This window comes from Nasonia vitripennis, assembly GCF_009193385.2.
Source record: "Nasonia vitripennis strain AsymCx chromosome 3 unlocalized genomic scaffold, Nvit_psr_1.1 chr3_random0004, whole genome shotgun sequence".
Classification (NCBI taxonomy): Eukaryota; Metazoa; Arthropoda; class Insecta; order Hymenoptera; family Pteromalidae; genus Nasonia; species Nasonia vitripennis.
The window spans coordinates 3,898,233-3,921,938 of NW_022279623.1; the positions used below are offsets into that span (position 1 = coordinate 3,898,233).

Sequence of the window (23,706 nt, forward strand, 5' to 3'; positions counted from 1 at the left end):
ATGTACACACACTCATGCACACACTCGGAGAAATAACTCCGTAATGAGGAAGGAAATAGCGCGAGTGTGCATCCGTGATGGGAGACCTCAAAAGTGATTTTCCCTCGCGGCGCGGAGTTTACGCTTTTCCAGAGAGAGAGAGAGAGAGAGAGAGAGAGAGAGAGAGAGAGGGGGAGGGAGAGAGAAAGAGAGATTCTCGTCGTGGATGTAACGGTAAACCTGCGCACGTCGCCGCGGCTCATTATCGTTGCGCAATTCCTACGCGTCGCGGACGGATATAGAACCATCGCTGTGGGTGGAAGATAAGGGCTTTGTGTGTTTCCTTTGTCCTTCTTTTGGGCATGATTGCAACGGAGCGAGAGCTTGCAGCCGCGCGTTCGATAAACTCTACGCTCTTTCTCTCTCTCTCTCTCAGCGCGAGAGAGCGAATATTTTCCGGCGATCTTGATGCGTCTGGAATTTCTTCGGCTGGCAGTATCGGCTTTATTGGCCGCGTGCGTTTGTATATTTTGTAAGGATTCAATTTGTTCTTGATAAAGCGTAAGTGATTGCCTCACTGTTATTATACCATTTGGTCTGCTTCTTTTTTTCGGCTATGTAGCTGAATTTACGGCTAATGGGACGACGAATCGCATCGGTATAGTCGAGTGAAGAATCGGACATTCACATGATAGTGAATTGGTAGTACAGCGCCAGGCCCGAGCTAGGCGTAAAAGAAAAAACAAGAAAAACTGCTGTGACGCTAAAGTAGGAGTGAACCTCCTTAATTTACTCGGGGTCTTCAAAATTCTGCAAAAATCCCTCTTTCGGCATTGAATATTACTTTACTCCAGCCTCTCGCGCACGCGAGGCCAATACAGAAATTCGAACAATTTCGGCGTCCAAAAGCGAAGAAAAAACAAGGAGAAACCGGCGTTATTGTATACGCAGCGCGAAGAAAGGGAAATTTCGTGCCGACGGATACACAAAGCGCGGAGCATAAAGACCGAGGCGAACGCGAGAGATGATGAGCCGGCGGCACGCGACGATTTCCATAAAAGCACGTGGACCGCTGAAATACCTGTATTTACATCTGAATTAGGCGCGAGTCGAGAGAGCTGCTTTCGCGTTTAGAGGAATATTCCCCCTCGCGAAGATTAGGGGCTTGAGGATTCGTGCGCCTATCACGAAGAGAGAGAGAGAGAGAGAGAGAGAGAGAGAGAGAGAGGGAGAGAGAGAGAGAAAAACGGCTGTTCGATCGCATGCGTTTCAGCCGTAGAATCATGCATCCTCGCTGTGAATGAAGAGCGATGATGATGCTGGATGGGAAAACGCGTTCGAGTTGATTTGATACACGCGGCTAAGAATAAACGCTGACAGCTGACAATTGTCCCCTTAATATACACTTAAGTGCAGTGAACTCTGATTTTATAAACTCGGTATGCCCTAATGCGAGCCGGTGTAAATGGAAACCTCCAATTCTCTCTCTAATATATATTATCGCCTGCATCATATTTCAGGATATGAATGATATGCTCGATGGTTTTAATTTCTTCCAAATCCAATATTAATAATTTCTGCATATTTGCATCAATATTACAATTCGCGCGTTACGTTGATAATGCGACGCGCTGCATTGATAATTTTAGATGATTAAATTCTACCGATACTCGTTATCTTTTACTCATTCACTATCGAGTACACGAGATGGAAATTAATAACTAATGTAATTGCGCCGATAATAAGAATAGCTCCGGAATTAATAACGTTGTTATTTTAAACTCGTGTCTTTCATTATCGCATTAAATATTGTACATTCGCGTGTAACATTATTACCTGCATGCTGCATTACACACTACGACAGAGGCGGCTTTTCACTACGGGGCGTAAAAGCGCATCAAAAGAGGAAACGCAAAAAAAGAACTGTACAACCTGCACATCGTCGGAATAAATCTCGATCATCAGCAACAGCAGTTCGCTCGTTTTTCCCAAGCCGTCGCCCTCATCAAGCTTCGTCTTCTTTTTCTTCACTTCTTCTCTCTTCGTCGCCGTCGTCGACGGCCAATCGTCCGAGACGAATTTAAGCCTCGCAATTGCCGCGCATTAAGAGAAATTGTCGCTCGCGGTAAAGCCACCTCTGCGGCCGATTGATCCGTCATCGTTGCCGCGCGAGCGCGCGACGCGACGATTTACGATTGCCCGAAACCGTCCCCAGCACTGTGGAGGGAAAAAAAAATAAACCTGCACGCTGCGACTAAAAGTGGAAAATTGCTCGCTCGCTCCCGACCTAATGACTGCGGGAGAGTTTAGTTTGTCGTAGGCGGCGTAGTGCCGGCGACTCGTAATGCGCGGTAATTAGATTTTCGAATGGCCATTACCGTTAGCCACCGAGATTACCATCGCTCCACGGTGGTGGTATAGTCGGCGCGGGGTTTGAGGTTGCGGCTAGTGTAAGAGAGAGAGAGAGAGAGAGAGAGAGAGAGAGAGAGAGAGAGAGAGAGAGAGAGAGAGAGAAAGAGAGAGAGAGAGAAGCTTTTTCCTCTGCGCACTCGAGGTTTTCGGCGCAGTGTTTACTGGCCAAAAAGTTCGGGTTTAGAGGACACTTTCGAGTATAATGAGCTTGGGCTTTACGACGCACGGCTTACAGTTTTGAATTACGACGCCGAGATTCGTTGTCGCTTTATCCGCGATCGCAGTTTCGAGTTTCCGCAGAATCGCCAGGCGAGGTATATGTAAAAATCGGTAGCCTTGTTATATTGTACCCTGTACTTTCGGAGCACACTAAACATACACGCGCAGCGTCGGTACAACACTCGCGTGCACGAAATTCCAGCTCCGCAGCAATCTGCGGTGCGCCCGTTCGTTTCTGTGAATCGTAAAAAGCGTGCAACCTCTCTCTCTCTCTCTCTCTCTCTCTCTCTCTCTCTCTCTCTATCTCTCTCTCTCTCTCTCTCTCTCTCGATGAAGGACCTGGACTATGATAATTTCTCTCGCGCGCCGTCGTCTTGTCCCGGATCCGTAATCTTTTGGGCGTCGTTCCGAGAACCGTAGAGACACACAGAGCGACACAGCCTGTGTTTTATTCCGTTGCTTGGGATTTGCACTTTCGACTTTTTGTGTGCTCGTAATTCCCGCTTTGTCAGCGCGGAGATAAAGAGGAGTTTCGAAAAATGCGTTTAATTGGACGATAATAACAGTAGTCGATTTTTTCTTACAATTTTCAAGGACCGGGTGGCTCTCATATACCCTCTCTCGAGGTTCGCTGAAATTAGAGGCTAAGGATATACCGTAGAGCGGAACGAACCGTCGATAAACTCCTCGATACAAAAAGATGTCTCGCATAGCGAATACCTCTTCGCGTACACAGTTTGTTCGGCTACGAGCGAAATGCTGCTCATAGCAATATCTCAATTAGATAACGCGCGGATAGGCTGCAGTTCGCGCCGCAGGGGGAAAAATTACCGCGATCCGCATTTAGACAACCTGTCACCTCGCACGCTCTATATATAATAACAACGCGCTCGCAATATTTGGCCGTCGAATCGGAATATGCGTCATCTCTCGCTTATAATTACCCCGGCCCGCATGATGATCCACAACCGCACAACAATCCGCAACATCACTCGCGTCGATTCCGTGGGAAATAAAAGCTACGATCGAGGGCCGTGCATGAATGAACCCAAGCGCGTTGTTGACGAGGCGGAGGAGAAGAAGAAGAAGAAGCTGATGCGAGCAGCCTCGCGAGCGTGGAGTTTTTGGCACCACGCAGGCGGTCTCTGTACCCTTTGGCACGTGCGCGCGCAGGCAAATTCGCTGAATAGCCGGCGATACTTTGTTGCTTCTTGGAGAATGTGCGTCGTCGTCGCGCGTATTTTTAGGCGGGGAATACCTGGCGGCGTTGATGACCGCAGTGTCGGATAGCACCAGAAGCAAGCGTCGTTTCTATTCTCGAGGCTAGCGCGTAATTTAGCGATTTTAAGAATTTCTATGGCTGTCGCTGCTCTCCCTCTCTCTCTCTCTCTCTCTCTCTGACGTCTTTTGGCTGCTGATTTTCGTTTGTTTACGAGCGACCAGCTTTTATCCTTCAATCGATGACCGAATTTTGTTGTGAATCGCGAATCAAGCCTGCCTCGCTCTTTCCTTTCATATCGCGACCTAATTTTCGCACAAAGAACGCGTGTACTTACGTTTTCGAGAAAGGAACCGTCAATTTTCATCAGAGCCGCCACTTCATCCCTCTCTCGATATATAAAAGGGTATACGTACGTTCGTTATTTCCGTTGCGATGATATCCGCGTGAGAAAGGGCCGTTTCTTGCTCTGAGCGCGCCGGGACCGATAATACGGGGCCCATGCTTGTACGCCCACGCACGCGACGCCCACGCGCCCCACGAATTATGGAAAGGAGGATAGAGAGAGAAAGATCTTCTTACGGGCGATTTGAGGAGCTAGTGGAAGAGAGTGGTATTACCGCGCGAGTTGTATAGTCCTAACCGAAATTTAAGGGCCTCGTTTTTTATTTGAAAAAATAGATGAAGAGTTTACTCGTGTTATAAACGAATACGTTGGCCGTAGAAGCGGGTATGAATAAACTTGGTAATTGAGATTTCTAGAAAATCGATATATTTAGTCCGAGAGTGATGCATGCACGAGAGACGCTATATAGATTCCGCGCATTTTATGCAATCTATTTACTCGGGATCTGCAGCGCCTTCGATACAGACGTCGATTTAGAAATACGCTCGTTTTACAACAAGATCACCTTGTATTCGTCCGAGATTATAAAGCCGCTATTAATTCCTCAAAGCCATATCACGGAGTCATCAATCTCCGGACGTGCACGTACGGAAAGTCCTCGATTCATCCTCGGTGAATTTTTTGAATTGATTCGAGCAGAAACATTGCCAAGAACAAGGCTCTTATAGGTCTCAGAGTAAAAATCCTCGTATAATAAGCCATAAATAACGAACCTCGAAGATTCGCACTCGCAAGAGCTGAGGCTACACAATACACACTGGCGATCGGGTACACGCATTCTCTCTCTCTCTCTCTCTCGATCTCTCTCTCTCTCTCTCTCTCTCTCTCTCTCTCTCTCTCTCTCTCTCTCGAGCAATTGAAAGTCTCGGGGTAGATTCCATAAATCAGGAGAGCGCAAAAGAATAAATCGCTCGCGTAATGGCTGTCCGCGTCGGACACAATGCGATTACTTTCGATTAAAGTGCAGCAGCAGCGGCTAAATCGAGGCTACAGCGCAGCTCTAGCAGGTTGCCCGTGTGGGTGTTGCTCCCTCTTGGAGTAACGAGAAGCTGTTACGAGGTGACGCGACTCGTTTTCCGCCTTTTTCCTCTCTAGATCCCTCTCTGCACTGCACCGCACGTCGGGGACTAGCGCGCGCGTTTTTGAGAGACGATCGTTTGCTTAACGATCGGATGGTCGTTGCAGCAGCTTGACTGCAGGCAAATTAAAACTTCATTAGTGTTAATTGTTTTGCCCCAGCCTTGGGCGCGCGCAATTTGTAGCCGTTTTCGACGACGACGACGAGCGCTATTCTGCTGTCGTCTCGCTTTCTGCGTGCGTGTATATAGTGACTGCGGAGACGCTTCGGTGTCTAATAATCGTTCTTTGGCTTTTATGCGGGTCAGAGCAGCAGCAGCGCCGCTGTTATTATTTCGAGATTTCTGCAAAGTACGCGGAATTTTTCATTTTAAACATTTCGCTTCCGATGTACGCTTACAATAGAATATAAGCACTAATTTTTCCTACTCCGACGATTAACGATTTTTCTCTTTTCCACTCTGTTTCAGGTAAGTCACGAAGATGTTCCAGTTTCTACCGTTAAGTAATACATCCGTAGCTACACGTCCAGTCACAGGTGACGTAGGCAAACTGAAATTAAAAATAAACCGAAAGCCGATAATTGTCTAACCAAAGTCCGACCAGATAAAAAAAGAACAGCGCTGTATACTCACTGCGTTGTAATTTTATAACGTCGACGACGCACCGATTATGCCCGTGCGCGCAGCTCTGCAGAAGTGCGGGGGCCCCGACGACGACGCCGACGACGTGTAATACGCACGTAATAACAAGGCGCACCAGGGAGAGAATTTACGCTATTAATTAACTAGTATTATATCACAGAGTAATGATTCGATTTTGATAAAGCATTTTGAAAGCTCTCCTGTAATGAATTTTGATGATCGTTTCCATAGAAACTCGTTGTTAATTCGAGATCTCGCGCGCGCGCGTTTTGCCCAATTAACAACGTGGAGGACGCTCTCGCGCGCGAGATTCCCCGTAAAATTAATCCTCCCCCCGTTTCGTTTCTATCTCGTCGAGGATCATTCATCTCGTGTACGCGAGCTCGCAAAGAAAGCCATTCCAAAGCTTTCTCTCTCTCCCTCGACAGTGCAGGCAATTTTATTTACGAATTTTGCATGAATTACGGCTCTCTCTGTATCGGCTCTCGTCATCGCGTCGTTACACGACACGAGCCACCTAATTTACTGCCGTTTAAGCTTGCAGGCGCGCATAATTACCCCCCATTAAGTGGCCTAACGAAGTAAAAACGAGGCGGCTTCTGTTTCTCCCTCTCTCTTTTACGACGAAATCAAGCGTAGTGCGCCAGCTCATCCCCCCGAAAACAATCCGAAAACCCACGGCGTCACCCGCCGCTATGGAACGGCGAAGAGCAACAATAACAACAACAACAACAGCGATGATAATAAGCGCGCGCGTACGCGGTCTCTCAGGTTTCCGTAGGTATAATGATAGTAATCGCGGCTTCGCGCGCAGCATCCAGCGCTGCAGCGGCTTTTATTTTCCTCAGTGCAGCGCGAGTGGTAGTAGCGCTTCCGCTCGCGTATAATGCGGAGAGCAGTCCCGCCGAGATGCATCGGTAGCGCGTTTCCTCTGCTCGTATATGGAGCTTTACTGGCCTTTATGCACTTTTTAGTGCGTTGATGTGTGGGAATCGCCGTTGGCGAGTAGTATGTTCGCGTTTTCTCGTAAAAAACATCGAGTCGCGCGAATTTCGTTTGAGAGAGAGAGAGAGAGAGAGAGAGAGAGAGAGAGAGAGAGAGAGAAAGAGAGAGAGAGAGAGAGAAGAAATAGAAGCGTCGCAATAATCTCGGCTCATCAAAGCAGCGTCAGTAAATAAAGCCGTTCAATTTACCATTCCCTCACTGGCGCGCGCGGGCGGCAAGCTAAATAATCGACGCGACGCTCCAGCACGTAGTCTCCCGGCGCATCAGCCCTAAGACGACGGCGATCGTCCTGAAGCTCATCCCCTGCGCTCCGACGACTTCAGTTTACACTGCTGCTCATCGTCGTCGTCGCTACTGAAACTCCCTCGAGTAGATTCGACGAAATCCATTAAGGCGCTCGCTCGTTCCGGCCGAAGAGTCTTGCGAACGCGCGGCGCTAGAGAAAACTCGAGCTGTGTGCGAAATTAAACGGTTCGTAAACTTCCGGGATACTTTGGCCGGGAGAGTAAAAGTCTCTCTCCTTCTCGACCGCGAGAGAAAGAGAGAGAGAGAGAGAGAGAGAGAGAGAGAGAGAGAGAGAGAGAGAGAGAGAGAGAGAACGGCGGCGACGACGCTGGGGAAGAGATATTGAAATGCGCGAGCGAGCGGGAAATTTTCTCGGCCGATAGCTTCGCTAGCTCTACTCGCGCGAGTTTAGGAGCCGATTCTTTCTTTTTTTAGTTTATCGCGGAAAAGTTTGCGGTGATTGGCTAGGGCTTGCTTTTGCAGTATTAGGATAGTTGGATTGGACGAAAAAGAGACGAGGATAAAAACGTGCGCGGGCCTCGTGTGTCTTTTGTTTGTTCGCGACGTATAATAGCGTTGATCCGAAAGAGCGCTGACTATTTACTTTAGTGTAAACGAAAGCTTATCTCTCGTCTCGTGTGCTTATCGCCGAGCAGCGCACGTTATTATCGGTGGAATTTTTCACGCATAACTATATACCAAATGTTGATCACGGGTTAATTTTAGTCGTGCGCCGCCGTCGCTATAAATTTCTTTCCGCTCGCTCGCTGCAGCCATCATCATCGGCAGAATAACGACCTAATAAACGCCGTTACGCGTGTTTATGCGTTCGAGTCGTGCACGGCAATATTCCGGGAAATATACGGAGATGGAAAATTCGATATCCATATACATTATGCCCATTGTTATCAAACGCTTGATTTAACCGACAGCAGCAGCAGCAGCAGCAGCAGAAGCAGTATACGGCGACTATACGATTAGTAACTCTCTCAACTGACAAATGAAACTTAATGTGTACATCAAAGGCCTTGTACATTTGTGACTGCGCCCTATACTCGTTTTCGCTCTACTCTAGGGGCGAACTGCACTATCGTTATAGTCAATTATTCACAGCGTTACACACGCCCGCTCTGCAAAGCGTTACACACGCCCTAGCACGTCTCTCGTCATCGACGGTAAATATCCCTTTGTTTATTCTCCCGGTTTGATCATCGATGGAAAAAAAGAATAACAAATTAAACGCTTTCGATTTCCGGGAACAACTCGTCGGTGCGGGATAAAAAATATACACGACGAGTAATCGCCGAAAATATCGCGCACGTCCAACAATTTCAATCATCCAAAAAGTCCAGAAGCCCGTTAAAATCAATTCTCTCGCCCCATCTGACACACACACGCGCGTATACATTTTGATGCCACCCGCGCTCGCGATATAATATCAAGTATATATACAGAGTCGGGGAAGCCGATTCGCCCTTAGCCAGCACACACGCACGTACGCTCGTACACACGCACACACACAGCTACAGTGATAAAGCCAGAATTGATCCGTGCATTTGTAAACCGGCGAACCAATAAACTGCAGCAGCGCAGCGCGCGCAGGTCGTTCGCTCGTTCTCTCTCGATTTTACGAGTCATTTCGGCATCTGATTTGATTTGTCGCTGGCTCGTGTGCGTGTATGTGCGCGCGCGTGTACACACATCCGCGCGCGTTCCCCGATAAAGTTGGAAACGACAAGCTTTCTTCCGTACACTCGAGAGCTATAGCGGGTGATAAACTCGCAGGATTTCCGAGAGCGCTCGCCTTTTTTACGGCTGCTTGTCACCCCGGGATCGCTCGCGTTTATTAATTGATGATTATACTTTTCGAGGGGAAGGCGAGAATCGATTTTTGCCGTGTACACTGCTAAAATAAAGCTCGATGTCAATAACGCAAAGTGATTATTCAAAAAGCGAAGAAAGAAATCCGTGGCAAAGTGGTTTCCTCTGACCGGAAGTCGTCGTCAGTCGTCGGCGGTTCCTTTGCGTCTCCCTCCAAGTTTTCCGTTTCGCAGAGGTCGATAGAGAGAAGGAGAGAGGAGGCCGCTTATGGCCGCTCAAAAGCGCGATGTCGCTCGACTCGCAAAAGCTGCGCGAGAGGCTCGTTGCCCCTTTCAAGTCAGTCGTTAGCGGCGACGCTTCTCTCTCACAGGTGCACACAGCTGTCTTTGTCGCGCCGCGGCTTTTCGGATGGGCTCCTTTGCTCAAAGACGTCGTGGCCTTTTTTCCAATCCGAATTTTTAGTTTTTCAGGCCGAAGCTCAGAGCCGGCTTCAAACGCCGCGAAAATTTTCAAGGAACCCCTCGTCGTAACGACGCTTGACGCTTTGAAAATTGAAAAGCCAAATACACTTTTACGCGTGGGATGTAATAACGACGGGGCAAGACGAGAGAGATGGACATCGAGCCGAGCGAGATATAGAGACGTCGCTCTGTGCCTCGGTCGCGCGGCGGTGCGGAGAGACGAGAATTCCCTCGCGGCAATAAATCTCGAGAACCTGGCCAGGTATACGTAAGCCCCCCGGTCCCACAGGATACTCTCATATAACCCACACTCACCAAATTTATCTCTCTTCTTTCGTGGTTTTAGGATTTTCCGAGAAGAGCGTCGCGTCGAGGGCTTGATTTTTCTCAAACGAGTTGTTTGCTCCCGTCGATTTATTAGCGATTCCGTGACTGAGCAGCTTCTCTTTTTTTCCGCTTCTTGTATATCAGTGACGAGCGCCTACGCTCACACGGGTAAACAGGGAGAGAGAGAGAGAGAGAGAGAGAGAGAGAGAGAGAGAGAGAGAGAAAGAGAGAGAGAGAGAGAGAGAAAGAGAGAGAGAAAGAGAGAGTGGACTGGCAGTAGCTTTTGAATGGCATTACGAGCGCGCTTTTTTTTCTTTTTATTGAGGAAGTCGTTTCTTCGAGCGAGTGTTTATTTTGAGTTATTGTGCGGACTCATTCATCCTTCTTTTTTTGGGGGTTGGGACCGAATGTAGTTTTATCGGTACTAATTGCCACTTTGAAATTTCGGTCGAGCGAACATTTGAAAGAAAAAACCCGCCTGTGATTCATGTAAACGAGCCATAGCAAACTTGAAACACTTTTGTAGGGAGAGAGAGGTACACTGCCGCCGCGTAATAAGCCGTCGCATTTGAGCAATCGATTCTCGCTCAATCGGGGGAATGAAAAATTCGATAAATAAAGCCGTCGTCGCTGGTCGAGAGAGAGAGAGAGAGAGAGAGAGAGAGAGAGAGAGAGAGAGAGAGAGAGAGAGAGAGAGAGAGAGAGAGAGAGAGAGCGAGGTAGCGGCGTCGGGTTTTAAAATCGAATTTACCTTGTACTGAAAACGGAATAACGTTGCGTCATCCGCCGTTCACTCAACTTCGCTTTAACTCGTTATGTCCCTTCTCCTCTTTTTCTCCTGTTCCTTTTCGCGCAGCGTATGTGCCGTTAAAATGAATTTATCAAACATCCTTCTCTTTTTCCATTATCGCGCCGATGCAGTTTTCCGCCTCGTGTACTTAGAGCCGGGATTCACGCGGGCCTTTTAGCACCAGGCTCTCTATTAATCGTCTAATAATTTGCATCACAGTATGGGAAAAAAGTAACGCGATTCGCTTCGCGAAATTTATTAGCGTCGCTGAGAAGGAAGCTGTAATCGTCCTCTCGCGATGAGTCGAGAGGTGTTAAAAGCTGTGTACACACGCGGAACAGGAGCTGCCTCGTAAATGTTTGAGGAAAAATCACACACCTCGGGAAACGCATGTATTATTCAAGATAATGACGTCAGGTATTCGTCGCAGCTGTAAGAGCGAGGCACCGGAAATCGTCTCCCCGAAATCGAATCCGCGATACGATTCCCAAACCACGCGCAGGTCGCTTCGGCATTATAGATATTCAAGGTCGAGAGTTTCTTTGTTGGAGCAGAGGGTAATTCATTAGAAGTCAGCTCACGAGTCTGTATCGGCTCCTCTTCTCGCAAAGATTGACGATCCTCCTCCTCCTCTACATCGCGTGAATGATTAATGACTGTCTATAGCTGATCTTCCCTCGCTCCAACTCGAAAAACGAAGGCAATTTGAATGGCGAATTTCGAAGTTTCGTTTTGACCCCGGCAAACTACATAATTCAATTTAAAGTTGCACTCGAGTGCCGGGCGCGCGCGAGTCTCGAGTACATTGCTGCATATATATATATATATATATATACACTCCCCCCCTCCGCTCTCATCTTCGTGTGCAGGAGCGGCTGAAATTTAGATCCGCGCGGCGGTTAGGCTCGAACTTATTCGCGCTGATGATTTATTATTGCGATACTCGCTAGTTTGCCGCGGGAGTCTTGAGAAGCGCGCGCACTGCTCGCGAACAACTGTTACGGAATTTGATTTTCGTATAAGAAGCGTATAGTGTGGTCTCTCTCGATGATTAATATTCTCGTCTCGACCAGAGGTCCCCCAATTACGATATCGCGGAGCCTGATCGGAGAGAGTGGAAAGAGATCGAAATCTCGTGCACTACTCGTACGGATCCAAGATCGATCTATCCGTCGCACTGACTATCTGCGCGCTGCACTTCGAGGCTTCATTTTTCAGTTTACACTAGTCAGCGCATTTAGGCTGATCCCGCCTTGTTTTTTTCGTAGAACGGTGACTTGATGCACACAGCGCTGCAGGCATGACTCGGGGAATCGTCGAGATTAATCGCGACGCTAATGACTTCATTATGGAGGCCCACTGCATCGCGATTGCCACGCGAATCGAAGAATCGAGCGACGGCTCGCACCTGTCAGAGCGGTTAATCGAAGAGTCTCAGCTATTTTTTCTCACCTTTTCCCTCCCTCGCATTTCGTCATCGAAATGCGAATGCGCAGCATATCTCGCGCTGGTTTTCGAGACGCGTGAGACAATGCAACGCGAAACTCGATGGCGCCGTCGTTCCTAGAAGTCTCAAGATTCTTTGTCTGCTCCGGTGCTATCCCTCTCTCGCTGTTTGTATTCCGATTCTGTTTTCGATTGCGCAATGCTGATTTCGGTCTTTCCTCGGTGACTTATACGCTCGTGCTACGGTTCATCAAAAAATGTGCCAAAATATACGAAGCAATTGTATCAGCATCAATATTGACACGCGGATGGGTGTACACTGTACAAGCACAAGAAAGTTTTCGGGAATGCTTGGAAATAATGAATCACTTATTCCAGAAGCCCGACGCCGGCAGACGTAACTTGTTGACTTTCGACTCCTCGCGTGCGTTCTGATGGTGAGTCACGCGGCGCACTCTCTCAATAACGCCTTGCTCGCGCCGTATAACATTTTCTGCAAATATAAAACTCTCTCTATTGTACTTTTGCTCGTCGTCGAGTTCCTTCGCATTAATATCACGCGGCCGACGCTGCTCTGTTGCGTTTTATACATAATATTACGCTCTCTCGCCTTTACGTCGTTCAGCAGAAATTCCTCTACGTGTCTATCGTCACTTGTCGCGAGTTCCCCGAGTTTTTTGCCGGTTTGATGAGGCCGTTTAAAGTTCGCGCGCTCGAGAGAGAGAGAGAGAGAGAGAGAGAGTGAGAGACCGAGCTGTTACACAAGAGAGAGTATATAGGGGAATATCTCGTGTGTACGTGCCGCACCGCCGGCTCTTGTTTATGAGAAATTCTCGTCGCCTGAATTTTTCCGCACGAATCGTCATTATTATTATTACTCACGCATGGATAAGAAAATTTAAATCGACGAAATGATGCAGGCCGTGTTACAGTCGAGACGTCGTCGACTCACATGCAATATAACCGCACGCAGAGAGCGCGAGGTGTCGGTCTCCGCTATAGTACACGGGTCGGGAAAAAAAGGCAAGCGAGAAAGGAGAGCTGCTTGCGCGATAAAACGCGAGACGCTCTTTCTCTCTCTCTCTCTCTCTCTCTCTCTCTCTCTCTCTCTCTCTCTCTTGCGCTGCAGCAGAGCCGAAGAGAAGGGGAGGATCATAGCCGTGGCGAACCGGTTTTCCGTATCTCCGATGACTCATCCTCTCTCTCTCTCTCTCTCTCTCTCTCTCTCTCTCTCTCTCTCTCTCTCTCTCTCTCTCTCTCTCTCTCGGTCTCCCCTCTACGCGGCAACAGCAGCAGCAGCAGCGCGGAGCAGCCATCGTCTTGCGTGTGCGTCAAGTGCATTTCCTGGCTCGCTGCAGGCCTAACCTAAACTGTCTGCGTGTCCCCACTCTCTGCTGCTGCAGCAGCTTCGAGAAGTGCGTGTGTGGAGAGAGAGAGAGAGAGAGAGAGAGAGAGAGAGAGAGAGGTGGGTGTGCGCGCGTGTCCGTGCAGGGGGGGACGATCAGTGGTACTCATCGCGCGGAGAAAGTGCCAGTGGTCTTTATTGAAATCCCTCGCGATTATCGTCTATATTAATTCGATCGGTCGATTGCGCGAAAAAAATTCGCTGTAATGAACCTGCGCGTATACAGGTACACACCGAAATCGCTTTTTTTTCACGACAAAATAACCCCGTCAATGATGGCTCGTCTCCTTCCTCCTCCGATAAATTTCCAAGCCGCCGCGACGGTATGGACACGAAAAAGGTCGCGAGAGAAGAGGCCTGCGCCGCTTGATTTACAGCCGACGTTGCGAGTTATCGCTTTGCCAATAGCGCACATACGCGGGCGAGCTGTATAGAGAAAGAGAACAGAGGGTTGCAGCGACGCGACGACGCCTGCACCTTCGACGAACGGGATCGATATCGAGGAGGAAAGCCTCTCCGATATACGAAGATACGCGAGCCTCGATGCCTCCTGGATTTTTCTCCCAAAGTAAAAGCCGTAATGGCGCGATCTTCACTCCGAAAAGCCGTAAAATTTCAACCCCAACCATAGACACTCTCTCTCTCTCTCTCTCTCTCTCTCTCTCTCTCTCTCTCTCTCTCTTTCTCTTCCTCGAAACAATATCCGTTAAATTCACTCCTCCCTGTCGCGTCGTCGGGGCCGATCCATTTTTCGAAACAATTCACTCGCGGCGGTACAGCGGCGCGCAAAATCTGAAATCCAATTGCGCAGTTTATTCCCGGGACGGATATTCAGCTGAAAATTCGTCCGGATATTGCGAGCTCTATATAGATTGTAACAGCTGCGATGATCGCCGCCGCGCGCCGCTCCCGCGGAAAATCCGTTTTCCCTGCGCCGCGCTTTGTGTGTGCGCGCGCGTGTTTTTGTTTGGCTTGACGGCTATACACTCCATTCCCTGCAGCTCCCCCGCGATATATGAATTTCGTTGTGCGTACAGACGGGAGGGAAAAAATTCCGAGAATTTCGGGGAGCTCTATATTTTTTTTTGCGCCCGCGAGTTGTGTACGCGTTTGTTTTGTTCCAGCGTGTATCGGTGCTGGCTTTTTTCGCGATGATATTGTTTGGGCTTTTCCGTCGACGATGGTATACAGTGCACACTTTCGAGAATAGTTTCGACCGATCGATGCGGAGTGTTTACGTCGAAGGAGACAACCGTGAAATACTTCTTCGTGTAGGTTGCGCAGACGGTGAAAAGAAAAGTAAAACAGAAACGAGGAGGGAAGTAGGTCAGCCGGTCGCGATCAAAACGCTAAGATATAGCTTCGTAAATCCCGCTAACGGCCGGAACCTGCAACGGCCCGTATAAAAGTTGAGCCATGCGCGTTGGGGGTTACTCTCGCGCTCGAGCCTCCGAGAGCAACAAGTGAGAGAAAGAGAGACGGAGAGAGATGTCGAGTGGTCGTCGATGCTTAGCTCCGCTGTACATGCGCGGGTGTAGCGGTGACACTCTTCCTAATTTTGATTGCTACACCGATTATTCTGCGACACTTATAGTTGTTTATAATGAAATTCTTATTTCGTCATAAGAGAAAGAGACTCGAGCATCCCATTCATCGATTTTTCCAACGATTCACGCTCAGCTCGCAGAAGCAATTACGTTTCATCCCTCGATCGCGCGCTCATTGAATATTCATAATACGAAAAATCGAGAATCCGTTCAGCGAGTCGCACTCGGAATTCCGCGCGTATTGGTACATTATTACATTTCCCTCCGCTCGACGACTCTACATTAATACAAAACACTTTCGATTCGTCGCCCGAGATTCTCTCACTCTGCAGCGCATTACTCAACGCCTCGTATACACAGCCGATTACTCCTCGCGCTCTGTGTATAGCGATAGGAGAAAGAGAGGCGCGAAACGCTCTCGTCGTGCGGAATTTGCAAATATAATAATAAAAGCGTCGGGCAGACACTGAGGCTCCGATAAATTCTTGGCCGCGCGGAAAATATGTCCGATATATAGGAGAAGTAGTAGGCGGCGGGTGTATTATGAGCGAAGAAAGACGCCGCTGGACACAAAGGGGAATGCGAATTTCTCGCGCGCACAAAGGGGCTGTTTGCGGAGGGCCTAGATTTTTTCCTGGACATTGAATTTTTTTAGTAGTTTCTTCGATGATAATTCATTCGTAAAAAAGATTGTCGATAATCAGCGATCGATCTCCACGCTAAAGCTCCAGCGTTGCGTCTCGCGAATATGACGTCGACGAGCTTGCGATGCATGCGCGCGAAATCCGAATAGCCGCTGCGGCCGACGAGCGTTTACGGCTCGGATCTGCACGATTTACGAGCGAACAAGCCGCGTATGTGTGCGCACCTGCAGCGCTTATACCGATGTCCCTGCACTGTTTGACCCCCTCCGTATTTCCAAGAACGTTTGCGTTTGTTTCAACTGCGCTACGTTGAAAGCGATGGGTTGACGCTCTTTATTTCTTAATTTCTCCCAAAATTAGCGAGAGTTCATCGCTGCGAGAATCCGTATTCAAAGCCTGCGCACTACTCCGTTCGTGTTTATCAGCAGCGGAGAATATTCTCTCAGCGCACTTATGAAATTCCCCGCGCGCAAAAAAAGAGCCAGCAGCAGCAGTCCTCGTAGCGTATACATATACATGCATTATTCATCCCCGCAACTTTTCTCAAACTGTCTCTCCCGCGAGGCGGCTAAAAATACACGAGAGCAGCAAGCTCGGTTGTGTTGTCGTCGTCGCTGCTGCGCCGTAAACTCGCAAAAGTTACCGAGGAATCAAAGATTTAGTCGACGCAGCTACGCGCTTTCTTCCGCCGGCACTCCGCGAGACGGGATATAGAATTTCAAATGAGCCGCGAATACCTGTATAGACCCCCCTTGATCCTACGAGTTTTCCGGTGAGAGGCCACGCGGCGAGAGTTACGTGTATCTATACATACTCGAGGCGCTATTTAAGTAGGACGGAGACTGCTATACTTTCCGCCGCGTGTGTGTTTGGAAATTATATAGGAGCGACGCGAACGTGATTCGCGGTGCGGTAGTCCGACGGTCGACCGCAAAAATTCGTCTGCTTTAGGCGCACGCACGCGAAATGAATTGAATTGTGTGCTTTGTTGTTGAATTTTTTCGGGGGTAGAATGCGTGCATGGTTATCGAGGCTCGATACACTCAATTTTTTTACTAGACTCGTACTTTGTCCCTCGAAGTGGATTTTAATCAGGCCGACACGACAAACACCGATACCGTCATTACTCGCTCTCGTAAATAACGAATCGCACTGTACTTCTCGCGAAAACTTTTTCGCAATTACTCGTCGCAGCGGAAACGACTCTCTATCTCGCAAATTGAAATTCAACTCATTTCGCGCAAGCGCGACCCTAGAGAGAGAGAGAGAGAGAGAGAGAGAGAGAGAGAGAGAGAGAGAGAGCTTTGTAATTTACAAGTGAACTTGCGCGCGCATTGTTGCGCGCCACTCTTTACAGCCTATAACGCACAGAATGCGTGTTCTCTCTCGCTGCATGCGCCGGGAATGCGAATTCGTTTAATGACGAATCACGCGCGGCAACTCGCATTTCTCGCTGCAGTCATCATTAATAACGCGATACGAGAGAGCTTTACGTGCAGCCGGCCCAATCGACGCTTTTTTACCTTCTTTTTCGACTTTGTCAACTCGGCTCGCGCGATGGGGAGGATAAACAGTTGTCGCCACTCGTTTTAGCCGTCGCTGCTACTTTGTCAGAGGGGCTGAGTGCTTTGGTGCAGCTCGTGATTTATCTCGTTTTCCGAGAGCGTTGCTGATTCGCGCACGAAATTAATTGGGTTTTTTATGTAACCCTTTCGCGCAATTAGGTGTACACATACAGCGTTGATCACGGCTTCAAGGGAAAAATAGCTCCCGACCAGTCGATATAATCGGAGAGACACCTATGATACTGCGAAATCTCATTACTCTCGTTAGTTCGGCAACTCCCTCGGCGGATCGATTTTCCGGGATCTCGCTCCGCGAACTTCGTAACGACAGCTACTCCTGCCAGCACTAGCTATACGTATACTGCAGCCCTTCATCACAGTGAGAGACGGAAAAATAAAGCGGGAGAGCGAGCAGAGAGTGCGTGAGCGTCGACGCCGACAGAGTTACGCGATTACGTATCATTATTCCGCACGACTGGCCCCGCGCCAGCCGTGTTTGCAACAGAATTAACCATCGACTGCGGCGCGCGGCGGGCCCCGCTATCGCGCTTTAATTATTTGTCGCGAAAGAGCGACAAGTTGCCGTAGCCTAGCGCGCGGTAAACGAACTTGCGCAGGCTGTTGGCGTATGGCGGCAGCTCTGATTTGCTGACAACTAGTTGTTAGTTTTCGGCCCGAAATTTAGCCGCGCTTTTATTTCCGACACTGGCTTGAAAGAAACTTTAGCGAAAAAATAACAGAGAATCGCATCGATAAAGTCAGGCACACAACCGCACAGAGAAGTCGTGTCAAGCGCAAGATCTTATTTTCCCGGGCTTTGTGATGCACCTTCCTTCCTCTGCCTCTGTCTCTCTTCCTCTCTGTGTCATCCTTCTTCTTTGTCGACTGTGCAGCTCGCGCTGCACCTGCAGGGAGTCTCTCTCGGCAGCAAAAAGGTCCTCGACTCGACCGCAGAGTAGACGCGCTCGATTTGCGCCGTAAAACAAAGCGCATCGCCGCGACGGGGATCTTTCAAGTGCGCCGGCCTCGGATTGAGATCAATGCAACTGTGCGCGTGATGATGTCGCGCTCGCGAGAAATCATTCTCGCGACAAAGGAGACACGTCTCACTTCACTTTCTCTCTCTGCGGCTTCTGATGTGAATTGCGAAGTCTCCTGTAAAAAAAGGTACGTCTCTGTGTGAAAACTCGGTCGTAAAATCATCGCGCGAATTAATTAATTACCCTCCGCACGTAACTATCAGTTGCTGCTCGCCTCTTCTTCATTGAGCCACTCTCGCTCTCTCTCACTCTCTCTCTCTCTCTCTCTCTCTCTCTCTCTCTCTCTCTCTCTCTCTCTCTCTTTCTATCCGCAACGGCGCGGAATACCTCGGTCTCTATCTCTCCCACGCTCCCGCGCGCACACACATACGTACACATAAAGTCGAGTCGCAACTATTAGATTGAGGTTCGGCGGTCGGGAAAGGGCTGCGCAACATATAGCGTCGCATCGGTTTACAATATCGTAAATCGCTAGCTCGCTAACCAGTTGGCCCCGCGCGGAACGCGCGGAATTCGCCGGCGAGCTGCTGCGAGAAATTCTCTCCTGCCGAATCCCCTGCGCCAAATTTCGAGCGGACGAGCTCTCTGTATGTGTGTGTATGTGTGTGTGCGTATACGGGGGAATCATGGGAAAAAAGCAAAGCCGCGTCGCCGAAAAGGGTATTCCTCGTTGGTTCGTGCGGACTTTCGACGGTTGCCGCGGGCCGCTGCTAACTGGCAAAAGTAGGGCTTTTTCAGGTTCGGCGAGGGAATTCGCGTTGAAAAAATGGTTACATTTCGAATCGGTCGAGTGTGGATGGCCTTTGTCAATTTGCGACCACAAGAAGCTTTTAACACAATCGGAAACCTCAATGTTGATTTACACAGTGTTTATCTCAATATTTATCCATCATGAATGTTGACGATAAACGGATGATACAAGTCAACAGCGTCTCCTGAAGCCGACCCTGCTTTTGTGAAACAAAAACAAGTCTCTTATAAGCATCTACTTGTGATTAGGATGAGGATACCAGTGAGATCCATCCACCCCTTGCGAAATGGTTCAAGTTTACTTCAACAAAATAACCTATTGCTATTACATAACCAGAACGATTTCCTGATATTAAAAACACAAAAAATCTCTACAAATTTTGTAGAAATGGATCTACTAGTCACTATACAAACGTTTCAAATACTAGCAAATTAATAAACAAACAAACGAACTTCATCACGTCAAAAGTGAATCCTTCCGATTTCTCGTATAGCTTTCGCGGAACCCCCTCGAAAGCGTAGTAGAGCAACGAAAGAAAAGCCGAATCGCTCGCTTTCCCTCTCTCTTTCTCTCTGTTCGCAGTTTTCTTTATTAAATCGCCGGTGTAGCGCAGCTAACACAATCAAAACAATGAAAACTCTTCCGCGAAGCGCGCGCAAAACGCAAGCACGACGAAATTAAACGATATGCTTTACCGCACGCGCGCTCCCTCTCTCGCAATCATTCTCTCCCCCTCCTCATCCTCCTGAACAATGAAAAGTTGTTCTTGCGCGCGCGCGCTTCTTTTTTTTCACCGTCGCTGCTGCTGCTGCTGGCGGCGGTGCAATAGGATTAATTAGCACGTGAAATCAGCCCGAGGCGCCGTGAAAGCGGGGCTCTCCCTTTCGTAATTTCGTGCACCCTCGAATATGCGCTCTGCTTTTCCGAAAGAGAGGGAGAGAGACAGGGAGTAGAATACGAGCTGCTGGTTGAAAAAACACGAGCTTTCGAATTACAATCGGCGGGATGTGCGATTTCGCGAAAGAATATATTTTCGCAAAGCTGTTCTTGAAAAATTCACGTTCCCTTCCTCGGTCGGGCTGCTTTGTTCTGGGAAAACTTTACCACGGAAAATTCCGCGAAAAGCCCAATTTCGAATACGAGTAAACAACAGAATTCAAGTAACAGCGGTTAATCGGGCAGCTGGGCAGTATATTACTCCTCGTTGGCAGTACATGCAGCATCAAAGCTCGGAATACGCAATGACGAGTACAGCACGCGGGCGCGCTAGTTCCGTTTCGGGGGATCCGAATTTTGCTCTGCCACCGGTGCCGCCGTGCCTCAGAAGCCAAAGCGCAGCGCGAGAGGGTAGCTGCAGTGAGTTATGAGCACGGCCGAGCGAGCAGAGAACCAATGGCTTGTAACTCATGCGATTAGCGGCAAGCTCGAGCGCTAAATTACGTTATTATCTCTCTCGCTTCTCCTCTCGACCATGGGCTGTGTATTACACCGGCCGACGCTGTTTTGCTTCTTTGTCGTCGCTGCGAGATTCTCTCTTTCGGGGGTCCAACGCCAGAGACGCGTGACGAGTCGGCAGTCGGTATGTAATGGAGCGTGTTCTCGAGATCTTTTCTTTTTCGAAGCGTGAAATTTTCTACGCTTCGCGCACGTGTGCGCGAGAGCGATCGTGTTTTCGGGAGGGAATATAGCCCAGCAGCGCGCGGGGCGATATCCTTTGTAAAACGCAACCGCGCGATGAATTCCGGTTAAAAATAATCGGAGATGAATATAATAAAATAACATTGCTTTCCCGGAACAAAGCCGGCAAATATCCGAGCGATTCGATTGTCATGCGAAGCGCAACAAACATTTCAGCTCCGATAACGCGTTACATCGGGCTCGCGAAATTTCGTATACGTATTTAAAACCAAATATCCGCGGCGATGATGCATTTATTCGATTTCGTTTCATCGCGAATTCTTCGAATCGAATCGAAATCTCTGACACGATTTTTTACATACATCGCTGTAATAACGAGAAAAAGCGAAAAGCTCTATCAAACTAGACATAACGTCCGAAAAAATACGCATCGGCGTGGCTCTCGAGATAATTATTGCTCTTGCTTCCGACCATTTGTATTAAAATAAAAGCCAATCCGCGTGGGCATGCAAATTGAATGCGCCGCAGGGCTGATGGGGAATGAAATCCTTTTCAAGCTTTTTTTTCGCTGCGGACTATCGTGACGAGTTAGAAGTGGGCGCCGTTATGCTGTTGCCTTGATTAATCGACGGTGTATTCCTCCTCAGCTTCAGCGCTCTCGTGACCTAGATATTTGCGACCTATAACGCGAGGATAAATTTTCTATATGAGCGTGTATGAACTGCGGTACACAAGCTCGTTAAACTTAACGCGCAGTTTCGTTTATCAAAATCCTCCGGCCGCCTCTCGTCGAGCATTAACGTCGTTCGCGTTTGCATACTCCAGTGCGCTGTCGCGCCATGCGCCGCGATAAAGATAAACCCGAGGCTCGAGCGCTTTTAATTTCGAGAGTGTGTCCCGATACCGTGACAGTCGGCAGTACATGAACGCGGCGAGTCTCACGGGACATCGGAAAACGCGAGGCGTGTGCGCGCAAGTCGACTGCCAATAATCAGCGAACGACCCTTTCTATCTCTCTCGAATTCTGCGATTTTTCAGAACAAATGTAGCGAAAACTCCCCGTGCATAAAGGGGCCGTCCTCGATCTCTCTCTCTCTCTCTCTCTCTCTCTCTCTCTCTCTCTCTCTCGTCAAAGCCCCGGCGTATGTGCGGAAACGCGGCATAACTCTAACGTAAGCGCAGAGCTGAGAGAGAGAGAGAGAGAGAGAGAGAGAGAGAGAGAGAGAGAGAGAACAGCAGCTAAACATCCGCCCTCTCTTCCCCTCTCGAAAGAGCTTCACCCTCGAGATTCCTTTCCGCGTAGAGAGCGTTCTTGATACTCGCATTCTTTGAGCGCGCGGGACCTTAGGAGAGAGAGAGAGAGAGAGAGAAGCGCAGCAGCTACGGCGGAAGCACGCTTGAGATTTTTTCGCGAAAAAAAGCAGAGCGACCTCCTCCTCCCCCTCCTGCTCCTACAACAAGGCAACGTGATGAACAACGCACATTCCCTCTCCTTCTTTTTATTTCGTCCTCCCTCCCTCCCTCTGCGCTCTGCGCTTTTTTCGCGGACGCGCGCGTGTATATAATATATATGAAGGGAGAGAGAGAGAGAGAGAGAGAGAGAGAGAGAGAGAGAGAGAGAACGCGTCGCCATCGCGTTCGGCGGCCTTTGCGGGAGTTGATGCGAGGGAGGAGGAAAGCGAAATGAAGCTTCGATCGCGAAGCTGCTGCTCCGAGCGGAAATACCTTGAGGTCGCGGGCCGCGTCAAAGTCAACTCGCTCTCTCTCTCTCTCTCTCTCTCTCTCTCTCTCTCTCTCTCTCTCTCTTTCTCTATCTCTTGACTGCAGAGGGGGTTGTATAAGGTGCTGCTGCCGCGTCGAGCCTCGCGGGGATAGGTGAGCTCTATCGTCGTCTTTGCGCGCGCTTGTGTATGTACCAGGCGGTGATATGAATTTATGAAACGGTTTTTCAAGAGGCTACGCAGCCTGGGCTTGCGTGCGCTCTTATGCTCTTTTGTGTAAGCTTATTGCGTGAGTGTATGTGAGAGAAAGCGGAGATACCGTCGATAAAATTGTGCTTTTATATGCGGATAACAATAATCCGAGGGATTAACCGCACACACGCTCAAATTTCGATTGGACGAATCCCAAGTATCAACTGCACTTCAACTTCATTCGCATTGTTAATACGAAGCCAGCCCTTGAAATTTTCCAAAAAAAGACCACGTATACCCTCAATTGTGCGCAGTTCCGACAATAAGAACAAAAGTCGCCCGCGCGCTCAAACAAACTCCCGTAAACCCGAAATACCCGAAACTTCGCAACCCAATCCCCGGCATTACCAAAAAAGAGGCAACTTCATTCCGCACGCGCTGGAAAAAAAGTAAAAACCGCGAGTGCATTCTCGCGAAGGAAATCGCAGGCGCGCGTTATTGAGAAACGCGTTTGCGCGGCGACTTGCACTTTCCGCGGAAAGTATGGAACACATACACGGTGGCTCGGTTTACGTAATTCAATGGAAAACTGCCTCGTTTTCCGTCGCCGAGTTTCATAAAAGCGCGCGCTCCTCTTCACGCTTTCCGAAGACGCGCGAGTGCGCCGCGCGCGGCGACTACGCGAGCGTGAAGCTATGGCATCTGATTTATGGCGAGTTTCCGCGGACGAAGCTATGCGCGCTTTATGCTGGGATAATTATTCGCGATGAGTTTCCATTGTTTCCCTTTTTATTTCGCATCTATGCACGTACCTCGAGAGATTTTCGTTGTTGACGGAGAGAAAAAATTAACGAGCAGACCCAATAACTCCTCGCGTTTCCAAACAGCCGTCCAGCGCGGATATTTCTCAACACAGAGCGTCGGAAAAACCTGTCAATCAGTCGCCTCTCTCTCTCTCTCCTCTCCCTGAAAATTCGAAAAACTAGAAATCACGCGATACGTTACGTTTTTTCTTTATCTCCGACGTACGTACACATACACAATACACATGAATTTATTGCTCATAACGAAGGCATGCATGCGTGGCGATAAATGATGCAGCGGTATAGAGC

General features: G+C 48.9%; 1 protein-coding gene across 9 annotated transcripts in view; it reads left to right on the top strand.

Annotated features, from left to right (window-relative positions):
* The window catches only part of LOC100117261 (protein scalloped), a 130,751-nt gene that overhangs the window by 32,124 nt on the left and 74,921 nt on the right, over window positions 1-23,706 (top strand). For 3 of the 9 annotated variants that reach the window (XM_008209569.3, XM_008209576.3, XM_016984503.2), the window contains exon 2: window positions 5,783-5,850. The exons of 5 other annotated variants lie outside the window; for them this stretch is intronic. In XM_008209569.3, the coding sequence (XP_008207791.1) occupies window positions 5,796-5,850 (55 nt within the window). In that variant the 5' untranslated portion in view covers window positions 5,783-5,795. Of the gene's footprint in view, window positions 1-5,782; window positions 5,851-23,706 lie in introns of those variants that run through there. One more of the 9 variants, XM_008209574.2, reaches the window with a different exon arrangement.